Here is a 22516-nt window from a genome sequence, read left to right as displayed (position 1 = left end):
CCCACCCCCCCCGCAGTTATCCGCGATACCCCAATACGAATCACATTTTTCTATTTTCGCAGACATCAGGACTTCGCCTCCGATCTCTCTCTCTGTGGCAAAACTTTCCAATTTCTTCTTCCCCTTTTCTTCAAATTTTCTGCGTAATTTTTTCTGATATTTGTCCTTTTTATCTTTTGACTTTCGCAAATGTATTTTTTGCCCCCAACAAATAAATAGAGATGCTGTAACCGTGCATAGATTCCCAATTTTTGTTCCGCCGCAACCCAACGATCTGAGAGGGGTCAAAGATTTTGGACTGCCAACGGTCGGTTTTAGAGTGTTGGTATTTTCAGATTCGATTGGGTCTTCATAGTCTGTTTGGATTCGGTGTATTTGAAAATTTTGTTTAGGGAAAGTTTGAACTAGGGTTTCGGGTTTATTAAGGGTTAGGCTGTTTACTTTGGTGGTTTTGGGTGAGTGACTGAGTTCCTGTCATTCGGGGCTCCCCTTAAGTTTGTTTTGTCGGTGGCTTTTCCTTCGGTATAAACATTCCGGGGTTTAGTTTTAGTTGGGTTTCCGGAGTGGAAAGGGAAAGCAGGGCCGGACTTTCGTGAAACTTAAGCGGTTTTTCTTTTTCTTTGGCGGAGTTGCCGAGATGCCCCGGAGTTCGAGGCACAAATCGCATAAACAGAGCAAACACAGTTCAAAGGATTACTCCGACTCTGATGAGGATGTAATAAAGATGAAGGAGAAAGGTAGTAAAGACGAAAACTCTGTTAGGGTTCATAAGGATTCGGCATCTGGTGAAAAGCGCAAAATTGCATCCCAGGTGAGAGAAAGCAAGGACAGTAAAGATCTGAGTGGGAATGGCGATGTATTGGAGGCATATGTTTCATCCAAACGGCGAAAAGAGAAAACTGATGTTGGTGGTGATAGGTGGAATGGGGGTGGAGATGACAGAGGGGACAGCGATAGGAACATGGAAAGGGAAATGCATAAAGGGGAGAGCTTGAAAGTTGACACCAAATCGAAGGAAAATAGCAATAAAGGTGAAAACATGAGAATTGAGTCAAAGAATAAGAGTAAACGGCACGACAGTGGAATTGCTGGTGAGAGAAAAGAGGACAGTTTAGCATCTGTATTGGTGGACAAAGATGATGGTAAGAGTAAAGATGAGATGAAGCGGAAGTCTGAGAGGGATTCTTCTGCACGTAGAGAAGGGAAGGAGTCGAAAGACAAGGACCGCAGATTGGACAAGGAGAAGAATGTGGGTCCGGAGAGTAAGAGTGGTGATGCTGACGATGTTGTGAAGAAGCAAGGGACCCTATGGAGGGATTTTAGTGAGGAGAGACAGGGTAAGCGGTCGCGAGAAAATACTGGTAAGGTACTCTTTTGGATGGTTCAGAGTTGGTGACTGATAACTTCTCTTTCTTGATGTAATGCTAAACAAAAAGTCTCTTTTATACTTTTGTTTGATTCCCAGACTATCAATTGGGGTACTTGCTAAGCCTTCTATATGTATTAAATAGCTATTACAACATCCATTCATTTTTCTGATCGTTTTGGGAGTTCAATCAGTACTCATTCAAAGCACTCTATAAAAATGTTTCATATTCAGTTTGTTTTTGTGAAGTTGGTTTCTGAGCGTGAAAATTTCCGAGTTTGACTCTGGCTATTAGATTTTTTAGTACAGATGCTTAATGGATATAAATATATTGCAAGAAATTTCAGGTCTATGCAAAGGTTTCTGGGTGAGGGGAAAGGTGGAAGAATGTTCCTACGGGACTTACTGAGGACAGATTGGTATTACAATGATTTGCTATGCCTGATGATTAATATTTTATTCCTATTTTTCAAGAAGAAAAGACGTGTTGCCCTAAGATTTTCTGATCATTAGCATTCATGTTTATGTTGCTGAGTGGTATTTGATGCATGACTGTAGTCAAATGTTGGTTGTTAACAGAAAATTTGCTTCTAAATATTTGTTTGCTTATTTGCCATGTAGATTGGTTGCTGTAGTAGCAGCTGAAGGAGTTTTGAGTACTTCTAATATTGAATTTTGTTTATTTCTGCAGAGCGTACTTCACAGGACGAGTCGCAAAATCCTGAGTTGGAGAAGGAGATTGAGAAAAGGATACGCAAAAAAAGAGAAGGTTCTAGTGAAAAAGAAAAACATTATGATGATTTTAAAGAAGGTGATGAGAGACGGTTGTCCTCAAGAGGTGATCGTGCCAAAGATGTGAAATACAGAGATGATAAGCATAAGGATGGTGGCTATGTGGATAAATATCATGAAGATAGTCATAAGGATGACAGGCGGAGGGATGAGAAGTACCGGGAAGATGCTGACAAGGATAATAAACATCATAATGATAAATATCGAGAAGGTGGTGAGAAAGATGCCAGACGTAGAGATGACAGATATCGGGAAAATGGTGATAGAGACACTAGACGAAAGGATGAGAAACATCGTGACGATGGAGAACGAGATGGCAGGCGGAAGGATGACAAGTACCGGGAAGGTGTTGAAAGAGAAAGCCGACGAGATGAGAAGTACCATGAAGATGGTGATAGGGATAACAGATGTAAGGATAGCAGATATGCTGAAGATGGAGACAGAGATATTAGACGTAGTGATGAAAGGTATTGTGAGGATGGAGACAGAGATGATAGGTGCAAGGACAATATTTATAGAGATGAAGAGGGTAGAGACAATAGGCACAAGGAAGAAAAGTTTCATGAAGATATTGAAAGAGACATTAGGCATAAGGATAGTAAGCAAGGGGATGGATTTGATAGAGATAAGAGACCCAGAGACACTAAGCATAGGGATGAACGAGCCTCAAGAGACCGTTCTGGTGATAAGTCTGATCCTAAGCGCTCTAGGGATGATGCTTATGCTACTGATCGTCATGCTAGAAAATCAAGTGCTTATGATGATAGTCCAACCCATGACGATCGAGCAGCCAGGTATCGAGATGATCAAGATAGGAGAAGAACTAATGAAAAAGATGATTATGGTGATATTAGATCTCGAGGTACAAAGGATCAAAGATCTGATGCTGACAAGAAAAGTGCAAGAGTAGACCATGCTTCTGATAGAGTACGGTCTTCTTCTAGAAATTCTGAATTAGAGCATACTTCTAGCCACAGCAGAAGGCGGAGTTCGCCCAGCTCAAGTTCTCATGCTCCAAGGGATAACTATAGGTAATTGAATACAGACAGTGGTATCATTAGTCTAGCTTCTTTTTACTAAATTGATTAACATTTATCTGGAGTTGGATAATTGTCTGCGTGGATACGGCAAACTCTTTTCTTCATAATCTAGCAATCAAAATGCCTATTTTCGTTTTGGGCATGAGTTGAAGAATCGGTATCTACACAATTAGGATGGACGCATTTCCCTAAAGAAAAAAAAGAAGAAAAATTATAAATGGTAAATTGTCAGTTGCTTATTACAGAAATGGAGAATTATATGTTATAAGTTGACTGTTTTCTCATTTGTAGAGAATGTAACATAATTTACACGTATGAGATATTCTGGATATTGCCTGATTGTTAACAGTCAATTGTATGAATTCGATCTATTTTGGTTGCAATATGTCAAGTTTGAAGAATGCTTTTTGATATTTAAATACAATTGAATGTTTAATAGCTATCTGGAATATGGACCATGCTTTCCAAGGGCTGTTAGATGAATGTAAATGTTGCCTTTGCTGGTTAGTTGATTTTCAAAGTGTCTTTTGTAACTCAATTATATGCAACCATATTCTGAACTTATTTATGAGCTTCTTTTGATCTGTTCTTCTTTCTTTCGTTTTTCTTTTCTTTCTTTCTCTCTTTTTTGTTTTTTTGTTGTTCTTTTCTCCTGCTGTTCTGTGGATTTGGGATTATTTGCATTGTGGGAATTTTGTTGGTATATTAGGTATGAATTAAAGGGTACCTGTAAACCATAGATTTTTTGTGGTGCATACCAGGATATGTTCCGTTCATTTTGACCATCTTTATGTTCATCAGGACTCATGACTTTAACTTGCTAAGTTATCCTTTGCATCTACTTTGTCTTTCTAGGTTGACAAATGTTCTATTGGACTTGACATTACCCTGCTATTTTGTTGGTCTACAAAATCCTCCCAGTCAGGCACAGTTATACTGTATAAATGCCTTAAAAAATTAATCTTGCATCATTATGTCATGTGCTGCTCTGAGCAGATGTCTTTACACATTAGTTAATATTTTCCAGGGCCCTGAACCAAGACGAGTCGAAGTATAGAGATTATAATTATGAAGAGAGAGTGCGACACAACATAACTTCAGCTAGAGATTATGCTGGTGGTGTTGGAGGATTGGAGAAGACTTCTTCATCTCGGTCATTGGAGAAACATGGTCAAAAGGACGATGGTCATTTGAGGTCATCGCCTTTGCAGCTAGTGGATAAATCTCCATCATCAAACACTGATAGGAGACAGTTTGGTAGGCCTGATGTAAGACGGAGTATTGATGTCGAAGAATCAACACAGAGGAGTGGTGGTTCCCAAGATTGGAGGGGGTATTCTGGCAAGGAAGGTAAGGGTAGCCGGGAGTTGGGCATGGATGTACTGCCTGGAGAAGAGCTTCTACAAGCTGATGTGGATACCTTATCGGTGTCTTCACCTTTTATGAGAAACAACCATTTCTCTAGCAGTTCAAGGTCATTTCCACCTGCTCCCCCCTTCAGAACTGGTGTGGATAGCCCTTTACTGGGCTCAGCTGAAGAGGATAGCAGGGGTAAGTCGAACATCCGCCATAGGAGGATTGGTGATCCTAACATGGGAAGGATTCAAGCAAATGCTTGGAGAGGCGTCCCAAACTGGCCTTCTCCTATGGCAAATGGTTTCTTGCCTTTCCCACATGCTCCACCTCCTGTGGGTTTTCATTCAGTTATGCAGCCATTTCCTGCTCCACCAATGTTTGGAGTCAGACCATCGATGGAGTTAAACCTTCCTGCCCCTTACCATATTCCGGATGCTGACAGGTTTTCTGGCCCTGGCCGCCCAATGGGATGGCATAATCAGGTGGATGATTCATGTCCTCCATTACATGGATGGGATGCAAATAATGCTGTCTATGGTGAGGAATCTCATATTTATGGGAGGTCGGATTGGGACCAATCTAGGAACATGCCTCGTGGTAGAGGCTGGGAGACAAGTACAGATTTGTTTAAAGGGTCAAACAGGAGTGCAAGCATGGAGATGATATCTTCTGAGAAAGAGAACAACTCCACTCGAAGTGGAGATGAAGCTTTGGCCGCTCAGTCCATCCAGCCAGCTCAAAGTGAGCAAACTCTAGCTGATCAGCAGGCAGACAGCTCTGACATTAATCAGTCGATAAAAAGCTTTGGGAAGAATGACATTGAGGTTCCCCTTATTAATCAGGAGGATACTAGTGACGTAGCTAAAATGTCTGGGAAGGATGATGTACCCCTCTGCCATGTTTACCTTTCCAAACTGGACGTTTCTGCTGATCTTACTGACCCTGAATTATTTAATAAGTGCACAAGCTTGATTGATCTGGATCCGAGCATATTGTCTGATGGTGATGATTCTAGCATTCTACGTATGGAGGTAGGTTTACAACTAATTACATACTTCATCTTATTGTTATACTTGGACTTTAACAGTGTTGATCCTGATATTATTTTTCCTCTGTGCTTGACAGGGTACAGAAGCTAAGATGGTACCTCATAGGAGTTATGCTCTTTTTGTGTCTACTGATGATTCTATTTTCCAGGTATTTTTGTTGTGGACATAGGATATGCATTTTTTGTGAAAAGAAAATATTCGTTTTGTAATACATCTCCAGCTGCAGCTGAACCCTTAAGTTACAAATATATGCATGTTATGCATTAAGAACTATTCTTGCAGCCTCCAATTGCACATCTGACAATTCTTTCTTGCAACTATGTTATAATAAACGGGCACCACTGATATGTAAGCACTTAGTGCCCCTCCAGTTGTGAATAGTTTTTTTATGTATGTTTACTGTCTGTAATTACTCTAGTTTTTCCGTTTGGACCAGATTTGATAATACGTCTCAGTTTAGGCTTTATTCTCTAAAAGGTTGGGATTAACTGCCGCCAGAATTGTTTAATTTGTGAGATAGCACGGTCCTGAGAAGTGCAAAATGCATGTCTTATTCTTGTTCACATTTGAGTACAAAATAAACTACTTTCCCTTATCTATATCAGGTAACTGGGCGTAAAAGCAGTTGGTGTCTGCACTTATGCCTCACATCCCCTACCTTCCCACCCTTCTTTCCAGCCCGATTCTATTTTACTTTGTTTTACTGTATTATTTTACAATTGCAGCAATCCAAGTGTGATGTAACTAATGGAAGCATTTCTAAATATTTTTCTTATTCTAGTATTTCCTTCTGCTGCAGAAATCAATCTCTCTCTATAAGATGCAGAAAGAAAACTTTTGGGCTGAATATGGTGAGAAACGCAAAGTATTGAGTAAGCTGGTTCTGAATACTGATCGGGGGGATCAGAACGCAGAAGACAACAAAACTGAGAAGCGGTGCCCAACAGACGACATGCAGGGTGTAGAGGATGCTCTTCCAAACTTTGGAACTGAGGCAGATCATAAGAATAGTTTGCAGCAGGTAGGACTGGGTGGGGAATCCCTGAAACAGGAAGTGGGTCCACCAGTTGGCGACACAATTGAAACATCGAAACAGCCGGTTTCTGCCTCAGACCCTGTTAACATGGAGGAAACTTTTGAATTTGACCAGGAACTAGTGGAGCCAGATGTTAAGGAGAAGCCCTTATGTGTGGCGAGTGTTGAAGGGTCTGATTCTCCTTTACCATCAGAGGTGAAAGTTGCGCAAATGGAGTCTGGTAGTAACAATGATGAACTGAAATTTGTAGATACTAGGTGCGGTGCATTGGTTAATTCTGATGATGTGTCCTCAGAGGCATGTGAGGCAATGATGCCAGAGTCAATCGTGTCTGGGTCACTAAATTTAAGTCGGATACACCATTCTCCTGAAAGTACACATTGAGACAATTTATTTTTCTGAGTTTTTGAAAAATGCCGTTGGTGTTTTCTTATCTTGTGATCTCGTCTGTGTTTGCTGCCTATCTAGTTAATGAATAAAACTCTCGTGTTCTTCTATCGTTTTCTCTGTCAAGTTTCTCTTTCTAGATGGGAAACTTGGTGTTGTTTCTTCCTCCGAATTTAAAGTTTCACCTGGCCGGAGTTGTGTGCTGTAAGCTGCAATGCGATAGGACTTCCTCAGAGTTTTGGCATGCTAAGTTCTTTGGGGTATCAGGTACTCTGTGCTGCTCTACTCTTGTCCTTTCGTTTGGGTGAAAGGGATGTGATTTTGAAGTGGGATGGTTGCTAAGGAATGGCTTTCTTTTCTGAACCATTTCGTATTAATTTTTCGTGATGATAACTTTCAATTGCAAACTTTCTTCTGAAAACTCGAACCCAGAGTGGGGGGACAACAGAGTATAATATACATATATGTATATATTATATTAACCATTCAAAAAAGAAAAAAAAAAAAAAGTTGTATGTGAGCGTAGAAATTAAGGGAAGAATTGCACGTTGGATGCATCCTATTTGATTTAATTTTTTTTTTGTAAATTATGTCTTCTGTAAATTTATGTTTGTTTCATTCTCTTTTTTCTTTTTTCTAAAAAAAAAATAAATATGTTTACTAGTTTGTAAAAGAATATTTCTATGAACTTTAATCCTTGTGTTTTATTTCTTATGAAATAACTTTTGCATTTAAGATTAATTATAATTTTTATGTTTACTCCAGATCATTCAATATATTTTCTACTTCTATCGAATCATTTTATTGTTTTCTTCAGTCCATTGAGGTAAGATGTCAATCAATGATAGTATGGGATTCAACACACCCCCCCCCCCCGCCCGGTTTACAACTTTACCTTAGACCTTTATCAACCTAAGTTTTTACTAGATCTTGGCGTTATTTCAAATTCTTATGTTTTTCCTTGTTATGGATTCTTGTAATTCACCGCCCTTAAATTTCCACTTCTTTTTATTATCCTACGTGGATATAATAATTTTTCACGCTTTAAATATATAAATTAACAAATCATATTTTAAAAAATATATGGCTGCCACTTTGCGTCTATTATACATTTTTTTATTAATAATAATATTGACAGTACTGTAGATAGATGGAAGTTAAGCCAATGTTTTTAAAGAATGAGAGAGTTGTAATTGGGCAGTTTATGTAAAATTTTGGAAAGTTGAATAAGTTAGTTATATTATCAATTAAAGGGCATATTTTAGATTACAAAAAAATTAGTGCAATGGTTTCAAAATTGCATTTTTGTGTCTATCGCATTTGTTCATTTTGTAATATTATAGATTAAATCCAAGCAGAAGTGGAAGCTCATAGTTGGTTATAAATTAATATTTTGGTTAATTACACTTAGACACTTTTTGAAAGTGTGAAATTATATTTTTTCCTAAAGAAGTTTTAAAATTACAATAAACACCCCTTTTGAAAATTACTGTCCTCCTTTTGTCAGAATTTAGAAGAAAAATATTGACATTAGCAAAAAAATAAAAAATTTTAAATTTTGCCCCTCATTCGATATTTCTTGCAATAATTTTGTATTTATGAGGAGAAAATATAATGATGTCGATGTCACTCTATATATATATTATATTTATTTTTTATAAATATAAAAATATGCTTAGAAAATGGTAAATGAGAAGCAAAATTGAAAATATCTGTAATTTTCTTTTGCAAATTTCATCATTTTTTGTTCAAACCCTAACATAAGAGAGTTAGTTGTAAATAGAGAATTTTTAAAGGTGATGTAAGTATAATTTTAAAAATTGTGAGGAAAAATATAATTTTGTATTTTAAAAGGGGGTTTAAGTATAATTAACCCTTAGTATTTTGGTGTATCATTTGCTAAAACTTAGAAAAGCTCAAGTCGGTGATTTGGTAACTATCTGTGAAAACATTCTAATAATTTGAAGTAGCATTCTTCTTGGGTTGATCAGATTTGGCATTGTTTCCGGTAAAGTGTTGGAGAAGTACAACAATTATCCCAATAACCATTTAAAATATAATTAACAATGAAGTGATAAAGTGAGAAACAAACATGAAATTACACAAGAGCATAGCTTTGTCATAACTAAGATTGAGTCCCCGCAGTAGCACTTAACAATTAATTCTCAAGTTTCCAGCAAGATGTTCCTTCTATGTGTCTAAATGGAATTTTACACATAAAAACATGACCGCAACGGAGAGCAGCTATTAATCAATACATGTTCAATTTATGAGTTATACGTTAAACAAAAAATAATGAAATAAATGTAAAACAAAGTTAAAGGATAAAATGTAATTTTCCCGGGTGACGTGACACATAATCTTTCAAGATATTGGCATCACCTCATCTGTGGCCTAAATTTCAGCCCCAAAATTTTCTAATTCTTTGCATTCCCCTTACCCAGTTACTCTCTCTCTCTCTCTCTCTCCTCACCTAGTTGACAACTAAAATCATGGCTGCTTCTTTTCATCTCCAAAGCCTTCAAGGCCCAATCTTGCACAAATCACAGTTTCTTGGCCAAACAAATTTCACTCAGAAATCCAGCCTTACAATCCCCAAACCACCATGCAAGAATTCACCCACAGCCAAATTCAACCTTTATGAGATTCTGGGCGGCAGAGGTCTTTGCAACGGAGAAGAGGGTCTTCAACAAGAACTCAAGAAAAATGTCTCAAAAGAGTCATCACCACCTGAGGCTGAAACACCACCACCAGCACCTGAAGAAAAACCAGCAGTTCTTGAAACATCAGAAGATGCATTTGAAAAGGAGTTGCTGGGGTTGACAGGAGGCTTTCCAGGTGGTGAAAAGGGGCTCAAGAAGTTCATTGAACAAAACCCACCTCCCAAGAAGGGGGGGACTTCAGCCAGTCTTGGGTTTGATCAGAGCCTGGTGAAGAAGCCCAAACCACCGGAATTGCCACTGCTTTTGCCTGGTATGATTGCTATTGTCAAGAATCCCAGCAATCCATTCTACATGTACTGTGGGATTGTGCAGAGAATTACTGATGGGAAGGCTGGGGTGCTGTTTGAAGGTGGGAATTGGGATAGGTTGATCACCTTCAGGCTGGAAGAGCTTGAGCGCCGTGAAAAGGGACCGCCGATGGTTAATCCCAGGTCGGTGATTCTTGAAGAAATGGTGGAGAAGAGTTCATGATTTGGTTTTTCTTTCATGTTTTCAACAATGTACATAACTCAAGATTGAGTTTTGGTGAGAATAAATGAGTAATGATACACCATTTCTCATGTTGCGGATTGCAATTTTTCTTTGATTATAGCTATAGGAGCCCTTGTTTGTTTCCCAAAATCATGGAACTCATTCATGTCCAGAAAAGAGCAAATAGTGATTTTCGCATAGAATGGTTTCTGGCAAGCATGACGACCAAGTTGTAGTCTGTTTAGGTCACTCCCACTAGCATTGCCTTATCCAAAATACACTAAGGAAGCTGGAACTAAGTTTCATTCCATTTTGCAATCAGAATCCACTCCATGAGACAAGGACATTGACGAATACAAATTCACGTATTGGAAATCACAAATAATGACCATGTTCCATGGTGCATATGCACACTGATGGGTCTTTATCAGTAAAAAACTCAAGTAATGTAGATAAAAATACATGCACATTTAATTTTCCGACCACAATATTCAAGGGAGTTTGTATTCGGTAATTAGAAGTAGGTTTTAGAGGAGTTGGTCAATAAGTATACTCCTGAAATTTATGAAAGCAGTCTTCAGTAATTCACAAAACACGGAACTTGCTTGAATGTTAACATCTATTCGGAAAGCACTGGCGGAGGATCAGATACAGCCACCCAACTGCCAAAATAAAAGGAAAAATTGGTCAAAATGAAAAATTCATGAATAAGAACAACAATTTCAAGTCTAAAAGTCTTTGTCCAAGTATGATAAACAATAATTATTCATCAGCAGTGGCAGATACATAACTTGTTCCAAATCCAATGAAACAACAGCAAAATATCATTTTGCAAATGCACTGCCAATTCACTTGAGATAACCAAATAAAGAATTGAAGAAAACAGAGGAACTTTACAGCATATCAGAATCTCAAAGAACTTAAGAAATGTGTTCTGGTTCCTACATACCATGATAGCTTCAATCTCCTCTTGAGACACTGGAGTTCTTTTGGGCTGATCAGAAGCCTTCCCTCCCACTGACATACTGGATGCAGACCTTGAGAAAAACTCTCGAACAAGATCGTCATTCTTGTGAACGTCAGCCCTTGCAGACATTTCTTCGATCTGGCGTGTTGTACCTGAAAACAAATGGTTTTGCTAGTTAAATAGTGTCTAGGGCCTATGGACAGTGTTCAAAAACCAACCCAAAGTATTACTATACATGGATGGTGGCCCAGAGAAACACACAAATAACAAAAAACAATGAAAGCCAATGCCAAGTGAAATAGATCATTAAAAAGCCTCCCACATAAGGATGAAAACAAATTTGGGAATGCAAAATTTCTAAACAAATCGGGTAGTCGCATTTTTTCACATTCCCCCATGCCAAGACCTATTAACAACCTATTGAGTGACAGTACCTACTGAATACGCTGTAAACTTTAACATCTTATACTGGTTTGCCACTAATTTGGTTGGAATATACATGCAGAAATATTCATTAGTATTCTTCCAACCGTTGAAGCTTTGACTATGTTAAATTACATATAGAATCTCTGACAGATTCTATTATAAATTGTAATGTAGTAAATTGTTTATCCAGTTATACCAAAAATACACATAGGCACAACAACAGCCCACAAAAGAAGATCATTTGCTTGTTGACAAAAGAAGTGTCAAACAGGACAGACATTACTATAAATCCAGGCAAACAATAAACAAAAACGTTTCTACTCATTCGATAATCACTCTACTCACTCAAAATTCAATATAGAAAATGTACTCTTTCCATTGTTTAAAAAGATTATATACTCAACATCATAACATCACAGCTGAGAACTTGTTTGATGATAAAACGGGAAAGTCATTAAGCTGATGTTTTTCATATGCATTTGCACGACTTGGAACTTCCATAGTGGAATTAATTTTCTGGAATCAATATCAAATAGCTTAATACCAACTGAACACACTTCTTAGAGTGATAAATAAATCAGAATCCTAAAAGTGTGTCGACTCCTACATGTTACTTTCATCTTTATCTCTATGACTTCCCAGAGGTATACAATTTCTAGAATATCCAATCTGTAGTACGCTTAAACTTAAACATGGATGCCTAAGACAAAATGCAATAAGGATCATATACAAAAAATTTCCATATCTAAAGCAAGACATCGATCAAATTCCAACAATTCATAGAACTAAAAATACAAAAATAAAGAATTCGTTCAAACATAAGCTTTTATTTGAATGAACACCATTAAACCTGCACTTTCTCATGAGAAATACACTTCAATCTCAGCTTTTTCCTTCAAAAACCAGAGGCAAAATCTCAAACTTTTACCCTAAATTAGGACTTCAGATACATCAGACCAAACATTCATTCCAGGAAAAAAGTCACAACACCGAGCAACTTCCAATAATCACCACATTAGCACAAACGAAGAATATTATACAGTACACAAACTTCAATCACAGAAACGAAGAAAATCCAACATAGCACGCATAGAGAAGATGGCGTACCAGAGAAGTTGAGATGCCTTTGAGGAAATTTGATGCGTGGGATTCTCTTCATCGCCTGACCTGCCCCCATTTCTGCTTCTACCGTACTATTTCTTACCTGAAGAATTTTCTCCTAGACCTGCTCTACTACGAGTTTCTCTTATTTCTGTCCGGATTTCTTTTCAAGCTGCTGTCTTTTTTTTTCCTTAATTTCTTCATTATTCAAACGATATTTAAAATATGTATAAATTTTCATCGTTTCTCCTTAAATTTGTAGTACATATAAATATTTTTTTCATTATTTAAAAAATTATAAAATAACTCCCTTTAAATTATTTTCATTATTTAAAAAATTACTATCACTTTCTAAAATTAAAAACTATCTAACAAATACCCCTCATAACAACCAATTGTATAGTATATTTATTAGTCGATTGTTAATTATAAAAAATTATTTATAATTTTCAAATAATAACAAGCTATTTATAAGGGATAATTACACTCTCCTCCCCTGAGATTTGTTGTAATTACATATAGATCCTCTATGGTTTGAGAAAATTACATCTAACACCCTTGAAATTTACTTCTGTCTAACAAATAAGTCCGTATATTAATCAAAATTCACTGAATTTGCCGATATTTATTTTAATATTTCTCTTCGCTTGACTTATTACTGATATATTGCAAATCAAATAAATTTTTGTATGACTAAAATACCATCATAAGAATCGATTGGCACGAGACTTATCAAGAATGCAACAGAAGCATGAAAATAAACATATTTAAATTTTAAACTGAAAAGAAAACTATTCCCTCAATCCCGAACTTCGACAATCGACAAGTATAAATAAGCTTTAAATAAACAATCGACTATTGTGACATAAATTAACAAAAACGTAATAACGAAATTTTACCTTTTAATAATTTGAAATATACATGAATTGAATATTAACGATATAGCAAAGTAATTAAAAGCTAGTCTTTATTTAAATGGAGCGGGATGAGGGTACAAAATTGAAGTGCGGTGGACATGAGAGTAGTAGGCCAAAATGTGAGAGCCGAATGGGTTAAGTGAAGGAACATAAGGTGGGAGTGGGGTAGACCGTAATGGCAGGAACGGAGTGCACGAATGTTTCACTTCATATTGGTGGGTCGAGAAAAGAAATATAGCAGCCCATGTCACTTGATATGTGTTACTCAAGCATCCCATATTTCTTCTGTAAGAAAGGAGTGTGATTGAACAAAATAGGGGGTCCTCCACTAAACTTCTGGTCCCAATGTATCTTCCACGCTCTGTCCTAACATTTGGACCTGAAAATGACTTTGTCCACGTACCAACTTTTATTTAAATACTAAAATTGATATTTCATTATTAAAAGATTATGATTTTGATTTTATAATATGAATTACTAATTTTATTGTTCTATTTTAGTATAGTTTTTTATTTGGGTTAATTATTGATGTATGCATAGTTGATATTATTTTAACGCAGCAAATCAATAGTGCAATGAACTTTATTTCTTTAAAAATAAAAAACCCCAAACATGAAAATGAATTTAAAAAAGTTGGCAGTTATTATTTGTTCAATCAAATCAATCTTTTATATACGTGTGATGTTATATAACTGTTGTTGGAGACTATGAAAATTAAATATTTGTCCATTTTCGACGACTTAAAAATAGTTGAACGGATCAAAGTCTTGACAAGAATGGAAGGGCAACTTGTTGCGACTATCACATTCATTCATTACTTCTCAAGACTTTAAAGTTTCCACACGACATAGACTGATAGACATAGTGCATGCTTATGTACACCTTACCGTCTACTGTAAATTATAAAATAAAATAAAAATTTATTATAATTATAAATACGTTTTGTTATTTAAAATTTACAAATATAAGAAATAAATATCACTTATAACAGCTTATTATATAAGATATTTAATAGATGAACAAATAAATAATAAATATTATGATAAATTTTGAATAAAAGTTGTAATTCAGCAAAGCATTTATTGCCAGAGCTTCTGAAAATGAAAGGAAAAGGCAAATAGACCTGACAACTCGTGTACACTGTTGATTACTCCGAGGTGCCCATATCACACGCACACAAACACACACACACACACACACACATATATATATATATATATATGTGCTTACGAGATTGATCTATATCTTACATTCTAGTAGTAGTCTCAATGGATTTGCTGCAATCTTTTGTTCACTATGCACTTACCCCTAAGCAAAGAATTCAGGCAAAAGTAGCAGCACAAGAATTGCCAAACTGCTGCACATATGATGAGTTGGACAGGCAGACAGCAGGTGCTGTCGAGGTAAGGAAGAAAGTGCATTTTGAAACAGCGTCTTTGGTTGATCAGAGTGAGGAGGATTCTGAGACAGGAAATCATCATGTGGAGAAAGGTGTGAGTGGTAAGGGGGTTCGAGTGAAGATTTTGATGACAAAAGAGGAAGCAGTTAGGCTGTTGTCCAAATGCAGGGATGGAGGGATTCTTGAGATGAAGGATGTGGCTGATCAGGAGCTGCAGCTGCTGCTGCTTCAAATCCCAAGGAGTCGCGTTAGCGTTTTCGAATCCTCCAGACACAAGAAAGATATATAATTGATCATCATCCATTTTCAGGCTTGAAATTAAATTTTTATATTGTATTGTTTATTTGCAACAATTAATTAAATACAAGAGTTTTGCAGCTTATATATATATAGATAGAGTTTCTAATTTTGATAAGATGACGACAGTATTAGTATTTTGTAATAACTTTTCATGTCATCATATGTAGATATATGTTGTAATAACTTTTTATGTATTATTGTGAGCAATTACATTATAAGCTTCTTGTTTGTAAGGGGCAAATTAAAGGACTAAATTTAGCTTAATTTTCATTACGTAAAAGCGTATGGATCTGTATATACAAGTCGAATCTCTCTCTCTCTCTCTTTATATATATACATATATCATACGTAAATATTTTACATATGACCATTCTTGTCATCTTTTTTTCCGAATACTCAAATAATCTGCACTTTTAATTTGTATTGAACAGGATCAATCTTCTATTATAAAATAGTATTGCATCTCGTCTTCCATTCATTAAGGAAATATTCTACATACACAATTAGCACGTAAAATATTAAATGGAATAGGAGACGTAAATATATATTATCATTTTGTAATGAAAAATTGAGAGTGTGTTTTGTTGCCAATCCAAGAAAATATATATATATATATATATATATATTAATTTTGGTCCATTTAGAAGTGTTATTTTGGTAAATGGAGAGAGAAGGGTGAAAGTTAGGAGAAAGGGCAACAAATACATATAGGATGATAGTTTTGCGCCAAACATGGGAATCCCACACCTGCTATATATCTACAACTCATCGTCCACTGCTTGCTACCCTCTCTGCATTTACACATATTAAAATGCTGGATTTTCTGAGTTGTGTGTTCCTCCCCTGGGTTGATCATCATCCCAGAAAAGCAGGAATGCTGCGGCATGGAGGTGAGTCGGTAAAGAGAGGTGGAATGAAGTTAGAAAGTATCCCTTTGCTTCATGAAGGAATTTTGAGTAGTTGTTGTGAGGATGAGGAGAGAAGTGGAAGTGGGATGAGGAGAGTGAAGATATTGATGGCGAAAGAAGCAGCTGCTCGACTGCTCTCAAACTGCACATCAGACGGAGGTGTTCTTCAATTCAAGATTCTGCCCCAACATCTCACAACCAAACCTACTGCTGCTGTTACTACCCCACTCCCTCTTCTTTCTAATTTCAAGACCAAATATGACTGACTCACTCATTTCTTGTTAACACACACAAATTCATGCTCGAATTTAAATCAATTATATAATAAGTGCAATACATTTGTTGTGTGATTGGTATATCGTTTATAAAAAGTGACCAATCACATTAAAAGTATATTACACTTGCTTTTTGATTGACTTAGTTCGATCAAATTTGACTTGGGTCAGAATCTTATCCATTTTTCTCCTTTTCTTGTTTAAATTTTTTACCATTTCTTCTTTTCTATTTTTTATTTCTTTTGTATTGTCATGGAATCCACAAATATTGATTTCATGTTACCTCAGTATGTATCAACATAGTGGTTTGGAATTATTACAAATAGCATGTTTAGACATTAATGAATTGTCTTATATATATATGTATGTATATATATACCGTAATTCATTAAGATCTTTTAATATAAATTAAACTTATAACATGCTGCATATATAATTAATTAAATCCACACCATTTAATTTGTATATTCAGAGAGGGGAAAAAATATTGAGATATGGTTGTACTTATATAAAAAATAAATACAATACCAAAGCATGATATTAGAAAATCCGAACTGCTTTCAGTTTCAAATTAATAAAACTTAAGCAGAATTTCAACACTGGACTCTATTTCTAAAGCTGTTTATTCAATTTAACACGGTAAAAAAATAATAAATTAAAGTACATAAGGATCAGCTTATATTATATCTAACAAAATTGAATTATTTTTCGAAAAAGTTGCATTTTTCATCTCATATATAACTTAGTCACAATAAATTTTCGATTTCATTGCCTACACAATCTTTAAAAATAGTCTGCTAACATTCTACAGAAAATTGATAGAAAAAAAAAACAACATATAAATTATGTAATCTTTATTTATTTATTTTTTTAGAATGGAGAAAAACGACAGCATAATTTGCATGTGATTTTTCCACTAATTTGGTAAAAAATACTTGGAGGAGACCAGAATTTAAAAAAAAGAAAAATGTTTTATAATAACGACCAGGCGGATTCATAGAATAAAACAAATATTTGGTAGTAATGTTTGGAGTTATAAGTGGTTGATTAACTTCCTCAGCTTTAACAACTGGAAGTGAAGCTATCATTTAGAGTAGACCAATTCAAATTTCAACGTTATACCATTGTTGTTTTCATATTGAATTGTTGGACCTAACTTTTCTGGTAAGATGACACTGTTAATTTCACCTTTGTTTGGACACATACACTTGTCATTTTAGTGGTAAAATTGGGCTGAGAGGTGCCCACTTTTAAGTACTGGGCTCCACCGCAGGGGCATGTGATATGGGGAGTGTAAATTATGCCTATTTTTTTTTTTAAAATTTGACATAATTATAAATTTTTATTTATTTTTTAAAAAGTTATAAATATTTTTCTAATTTTGTAACGTCTATCTAACAATAAGTCCATTTCATTAATCTTCTTTGAATCTTCATTCAATTTTTATAGTAAATCAATTAAAATGTCCTTTTGAATTATAAATTAATCGCAAGAAATTGAAAAATTGAAACCAGCCTAGTAGTGTGAAGCAAAGCTAAATTATAGCCGAGACGAGATTTAAAATTTTTGTTAAAAGGCGATATTTCCATATCATTACATTAATTTATTTTTGAGCAAATTGATTATATTTATATCATAAATTTTAAATATCAATGATTAATATAAATTAATAATATCATAATTAATCAATAACTATTTTTATAATAAATTAATAATTGTTTTAAATTAAAATAGACCAATATCTACACAATTACGGAATTCATCAGACTTGTGAGACCGTAATCTCTGGATGAACACCGAGTCCAATACCATAAGATGGCCCAATAGCTCAGCCCAAAAATATTTTACAATGTCAAAAATTGCTTTCTTTTCTGTGTTCTTCTTCCCCCGCTTTCAATTTTCCCAGCTTACCTTATTTATGGCATCTACCTCTAAGAACTGCTAACTAAAAACTAACTCGAGAAAATTAGTGAAAAAATCGAAAGAAAAAGAGAGAGATAGAGAATTAGGACATTAATTAAGGACATCAAGAACCAAAACAAGAAAATCCCACATTGATCCTAAAGCAAGAGTTATGCAATCATCATTTACAAACATAACCCCTCCTCTTACATATGCAAGTGCCCACATCAACTTCTTGCTACATTATGACAACAAGAGCCAAAACAAAATGAGTCCAAACAAACAAGGAACAAAAGATTAAGGGCACAACAGACCAGCATTGATGGGTAATTTGTAAGCATCCCAGCAGTCAAGAACATGTCTTGACTCGTAACGGTAATTGGAGTCGAAACCCTCCAAACTTTTCTGCTCCCGGAAAAAAAAGGGGCCAAAAGGGCTCATGATCTGTCCATTCCCTCAGGGACTTCAGGGCTCTCAACTATACTATCCAAAGATGGTTTCCAAGCAACAGTAGTACTACTGATCTTCTCTCTGCTTCTCTTTATGTCTCCCAACACATCTTCAAGCCTTCTTGTTTCCTCTGTGTTCTTCAGCTGAGACATGAGCCACTCCAGTTCCTCCTTTGTTAGGACAACCTTAACTCTCATCATGCTCCCATTTTTTGGGTTTTCTTCTTCTTGTTGTTGATTCATCATCATCTCTCCTTCTGGGCTGTTCTTGCAACATGTTTCAATGCAGTTTCCCATGATTCAGTTTTGAGGGTTGTCCAAGAAAATGGTATGTTTGGATATTGATGAGTAATGAGTGAAACTTCTTGTTATGCTGATGATGATGACGATGAAGGCTAATAATTGAGTGGGGGTTGCTAGGAGTGGTTAAGAAGTGCATGTGACTGTGGGCTCATTTGCCCTTTTATAGATTTGAAATACCCTTTGACACTTTTTCATATATTAACTATCACCTGTTTGTCCTTTGTTTTCAGACATTTTCATGTATATTTTATTTTTATTTAATTAGATAATTAAATGTGATTGTAATTTATTTATATATATATATGCACATATATAATAGTTGATGCACGTAGAAAAACAAGTATTTAACGAGTTTTTGGGTCAGCCAATAACACATAAAATCCCTCAAAGACAAATTTCTCGTAGTTTCCCAGGTAGCAACACAGGAAAATTTGCATTTTTCATCTCATAACTTAGACCTTATTGCATACTAGATTTTCGAAAATAGTTTCATAACTTATAAAAGGTTTCATCTTCAATTCTGCTACCAACTTTCTTTTGAAAATTGACGAGAAAAAAATCACGTATCAGTTACTTTTTCATATAGAAGGAAAAAAATTGCATGACTTGTACGTTATTTTTTTCGTTAATTTCCCAATAAAAGTCAATAGAAAAATTGAAAGTAAATAATTTTTAAATTATAGAACTACTTTTAAAAAAATTTAAGTAATGAAACGAAAAATACCATTTTTCCATAACAGCATATTGCACTTCCTTTCATAAGTCTGATACGAATCATCAATTATGCACACGTATGTCCAAAGCGTACATTATAAATTCGACGTGTTGTATTTACTAATTAGCTTTCTTGAACCTCCACCGTCGATCACGATAGTTTCCTTTATTATTCAATTATTATTTTTTATTTATTTCCAAATTAAAAATTGCAAATAATTTGGCTAAATCAGTAACGTATTTATTATTACGTGCAACTTATGGCCCATACACATTATATTTTGAAGTTTCGACTAAAATAATTCAGACCACCTAAAGTCTGTAATTAAATTAATAATTTGCTTATGTATTTATGTCGGTAGATGGACAGATGTGTACAAAAAAAAGTATAATGGTACGTACAATTTGATGGTATTTAATTAGATTTTTGTGATGTCGTAGAAATAGCGAGGAGACAGGATGAACAGAATCTATGGTACTGAATTTTCGTGGCAATTGAGGGAGGAATTCTTTTTTTCGTTTTCTTGGGGGATCATATATAGATGAAATATTGAAATGTAATTTTTTATTTAATGTGTTGCAATTACATTATAAATTTTAATTATCAATAATTAATATATGTTGATTATCGATATCAAATATGTATGTATAACTAACTAATAACTATTATTACAAGAGATTATATATAGAGTCTCAATTTCATCAATTAAATTACGCCTTATTATCACGAGGTGTTCTGTAGTTCATTTATGGATACCCTAAAATGTATTTGTACCCACCATTTGTGTTGTATCAATCTTTCGATTATTTTGTTAATTTCAAATTCAATTAACATTGAAATAATTCCATCATCACTTTCTTGAAAATGGATTTTTCTTTTTATATAATTGGATGAAGAAGTATATACCAAATAATAGAATTAATTAATGAGAAATGCACAAAACTCTTTGAAATGTTCTTTTAATTTATTCATTGAATTTTGATTCATAAAGTATAATTCAATATATCCAGTGGTTCTAAATTAAATCATTTATATTACAAAGTGGCAAAATTACAAATTTAGTAGTAGGAGGTGGCAACTTTAGTCCTATAGGTAACAAACTGCCAGTTTTATTTATTTCATATTTTTAATCTTTCTGACAAAAAATAATCGAAAACTGTCGGAGCGATTGGGAATTTAGGGTTTATTTGCCAACTAGGTCCGAACGATGATGTGGGCTTATGTGGATATTAGCTCAACCAAATGGACTTGATGCGGCAAATTGAATGATGCTTTATCTCAATTCACATAAGCTGCCACGTTATCATTCCCGCCAATTCACCTGAAAACCCTAAATCCCCAATTGCTTTCATGAATTTAATTTATGTCGAAAAGACTAAATAACAAGAGGTGTTACTTACAGGATGACGGTTGTCACCCCTTATTTATAAAGGATTATATTCGCAATTTTGTGTTATAAAGCATACAAATACTATATAAAAGTGAATAATAACCCATAATTAAAAAATAGAAATTTCAGCTTGACCGCATTAAGAGGTAGAATAGTAAAATGTTTGGATGACTATTTCTTCACCAAAGAAGTCCAATAAAAGCACCGAGTGCGACTCCGAGTCATTGAGAGCGATAGCCCTCCATCACATAAACTTAAATTTATATTATTGTATTAAAAAACAATAAATTACAGCTATTCCTCCGTATATTTCACATATATAAATATTTTATTGCTATTAAAAATTATAAATACCCACCTTAAAAAAAATAATAATTATGTAGCCTTTAAATAGTGAGGTGAACATTACTTTTTTACCTTTGCGAATTTTTTTAAAAAAAAAGTCTGAAAAATATAAAAAAAGATTGATGAATAAAATAAATAACCACAGAGCATATTAGTCCATAAAAATATTTTAAGAATTTTTAGAAGTATATAAAATTATAATTTATAATTTGTAAGGATAGTTTTGTCACTTCATTACAAAAATTGGATGAAAATTTAAAGGATACTAACGGAATGGACTGGTTGTTAGACAGACATTAAAATAAGGTGGGATATTTGTAATTTTTTAATGACGATGAGGTATTTAGAATTATATCAAACTTGAAACGGATTGATTGTAATTTATAACTATAGTCTTTAAATATATATATATATATATATTCAAAAAGGCAAAGCCTAATAAAGAAATATAAAATAATATTGAATGTAGGTTAAGGAAGTAAAAAGCAATAGCAAGAACAAGTGAGCAAACTCCGATGAGTGCGTTGAGATCTGATGGGTAGAATGAAATTAAGATTTTATTGTATTTTTCTATGTAATCACTTTTAGACAATTGCATGAGTGGTAGTAGAAATTTTGGAAGCAAATGAGGTTGAAATGGTGCCATAATCTCCAGGTGTCACGCTAAATTCCAAATGGACTATTGTTGCACAGTGAATTGGTTCTGAGTCATGTAATTGTCAACATACATTGCTGCTGGTGAGTTCATGATGATGCCAATAATTTGGCCTAGCACACAACTTCTTTCACTTCTGAAATTCACAGTAGTTGAGATTGGAATGTTATGAATAAAATGAGATTATGGGATCGAAAATCACCTCATGTGTTATTGAAAAATTTATTGATGTACTGATGGATTT

The 22516-nt window shown here is 34.7% G+C and overlaps 4 protein-coding genes across 4 annotated transcripts; 2 read left to right on the top strand and 2 right to left on the bottom strand.

Annotated features, from left to right (window-relative positions):
- Window positions 1-38: 38 nt before the first annotated feature.
- Window positions 39-7136, top strand: LOC105179148 (uncharacterized). The gene is made up of 5 exons (XM_011102747.3): window positions 39-1361; window positions 2058-3189; window positions 4226-5585; window positions 5680-5751; window positions 6403-7136. Exons 1-5 carry the CDS (start codon window positions 638-640, stop codon window positions 7021-7023), a joined length of 3909 nt encoding a protein of 1302 aa, XP_011101049.1. The 5' UTR covers window positions 39-637; the 3' UTR covers window positions 7024-7136.
- Window positions 7137-9422: 2286 nt separating this feature from the next.
- On the top strand, window positions 9423-10309 carry NDHS (NAD(P)H-quinone oxidoreductase subunit S). Its single transcript, XM_011102746.3, has one exon. The coding sequence runs from the start codon at window positions 9519-9521 to the stop codon at window positions 10218-10220; it is 702 nt and encodes a 233-aa protein (XP_011101048.1). The 5' UTR covers window positions 9423-9518; the 3' UTR covers window positions 10221-10309.
- Window positions 10310-10566: 257 nt separating this feature from the next.
- On the bottom strand, window positions 10567-12907 carry LOC105179146 (uncharacterized). The gene is made up of 3 exons (XM_011102745.3): window positions 12721-12907; window positions 11170-11339; window positions 10567-10882 (listed from the first exon to the last, which is right to left on the bottom strand). Exons 1-3 carry the CDS (start codon window positions 12788-12790, stop codon window positions 10865-10867), a joined length of 258 nt encoding a protein of 85 aa, XP_011101047.1. The 5' UTR covers window positions 12791-12907; the 3' UTR covers window positions 10567-10864.
- Window positions 12908-18852: 5945 nt separating this feature from the next.
- Window positions 18853-19161, bottom strand: LOC105179144 (uncharacterized). The gene has a single exon (XM_011102744.3). The coding sequence runs from the start codon at window positions 19159-19161 to the stop codon at window positions 18853-18855; it is 309 nt and encodes a 102-aa protein (XP_011101046.1).
- Window positions 19162-22516: the final 3355 nt, after the last annotated feature.

Source organism: Sesamum indicum, linkage group LG6, assembly GCF_026168435.1.
Source record: "Sesamum indicum cultivar Baizhima isolate 11 linkage group LG6, ASM2616843v1, whole genome shotgun sequence".
NCBI classification, from domain to species: Eukaryota; Viridiplantae; Streptophyta; class Magnoliopsida; order Lamiales; family Pedaliaceae; genus Sesamum; species Sesamum indicum.
This window is presented reverse-complemented; position numbering and strand designations above follow the sequence as displayed.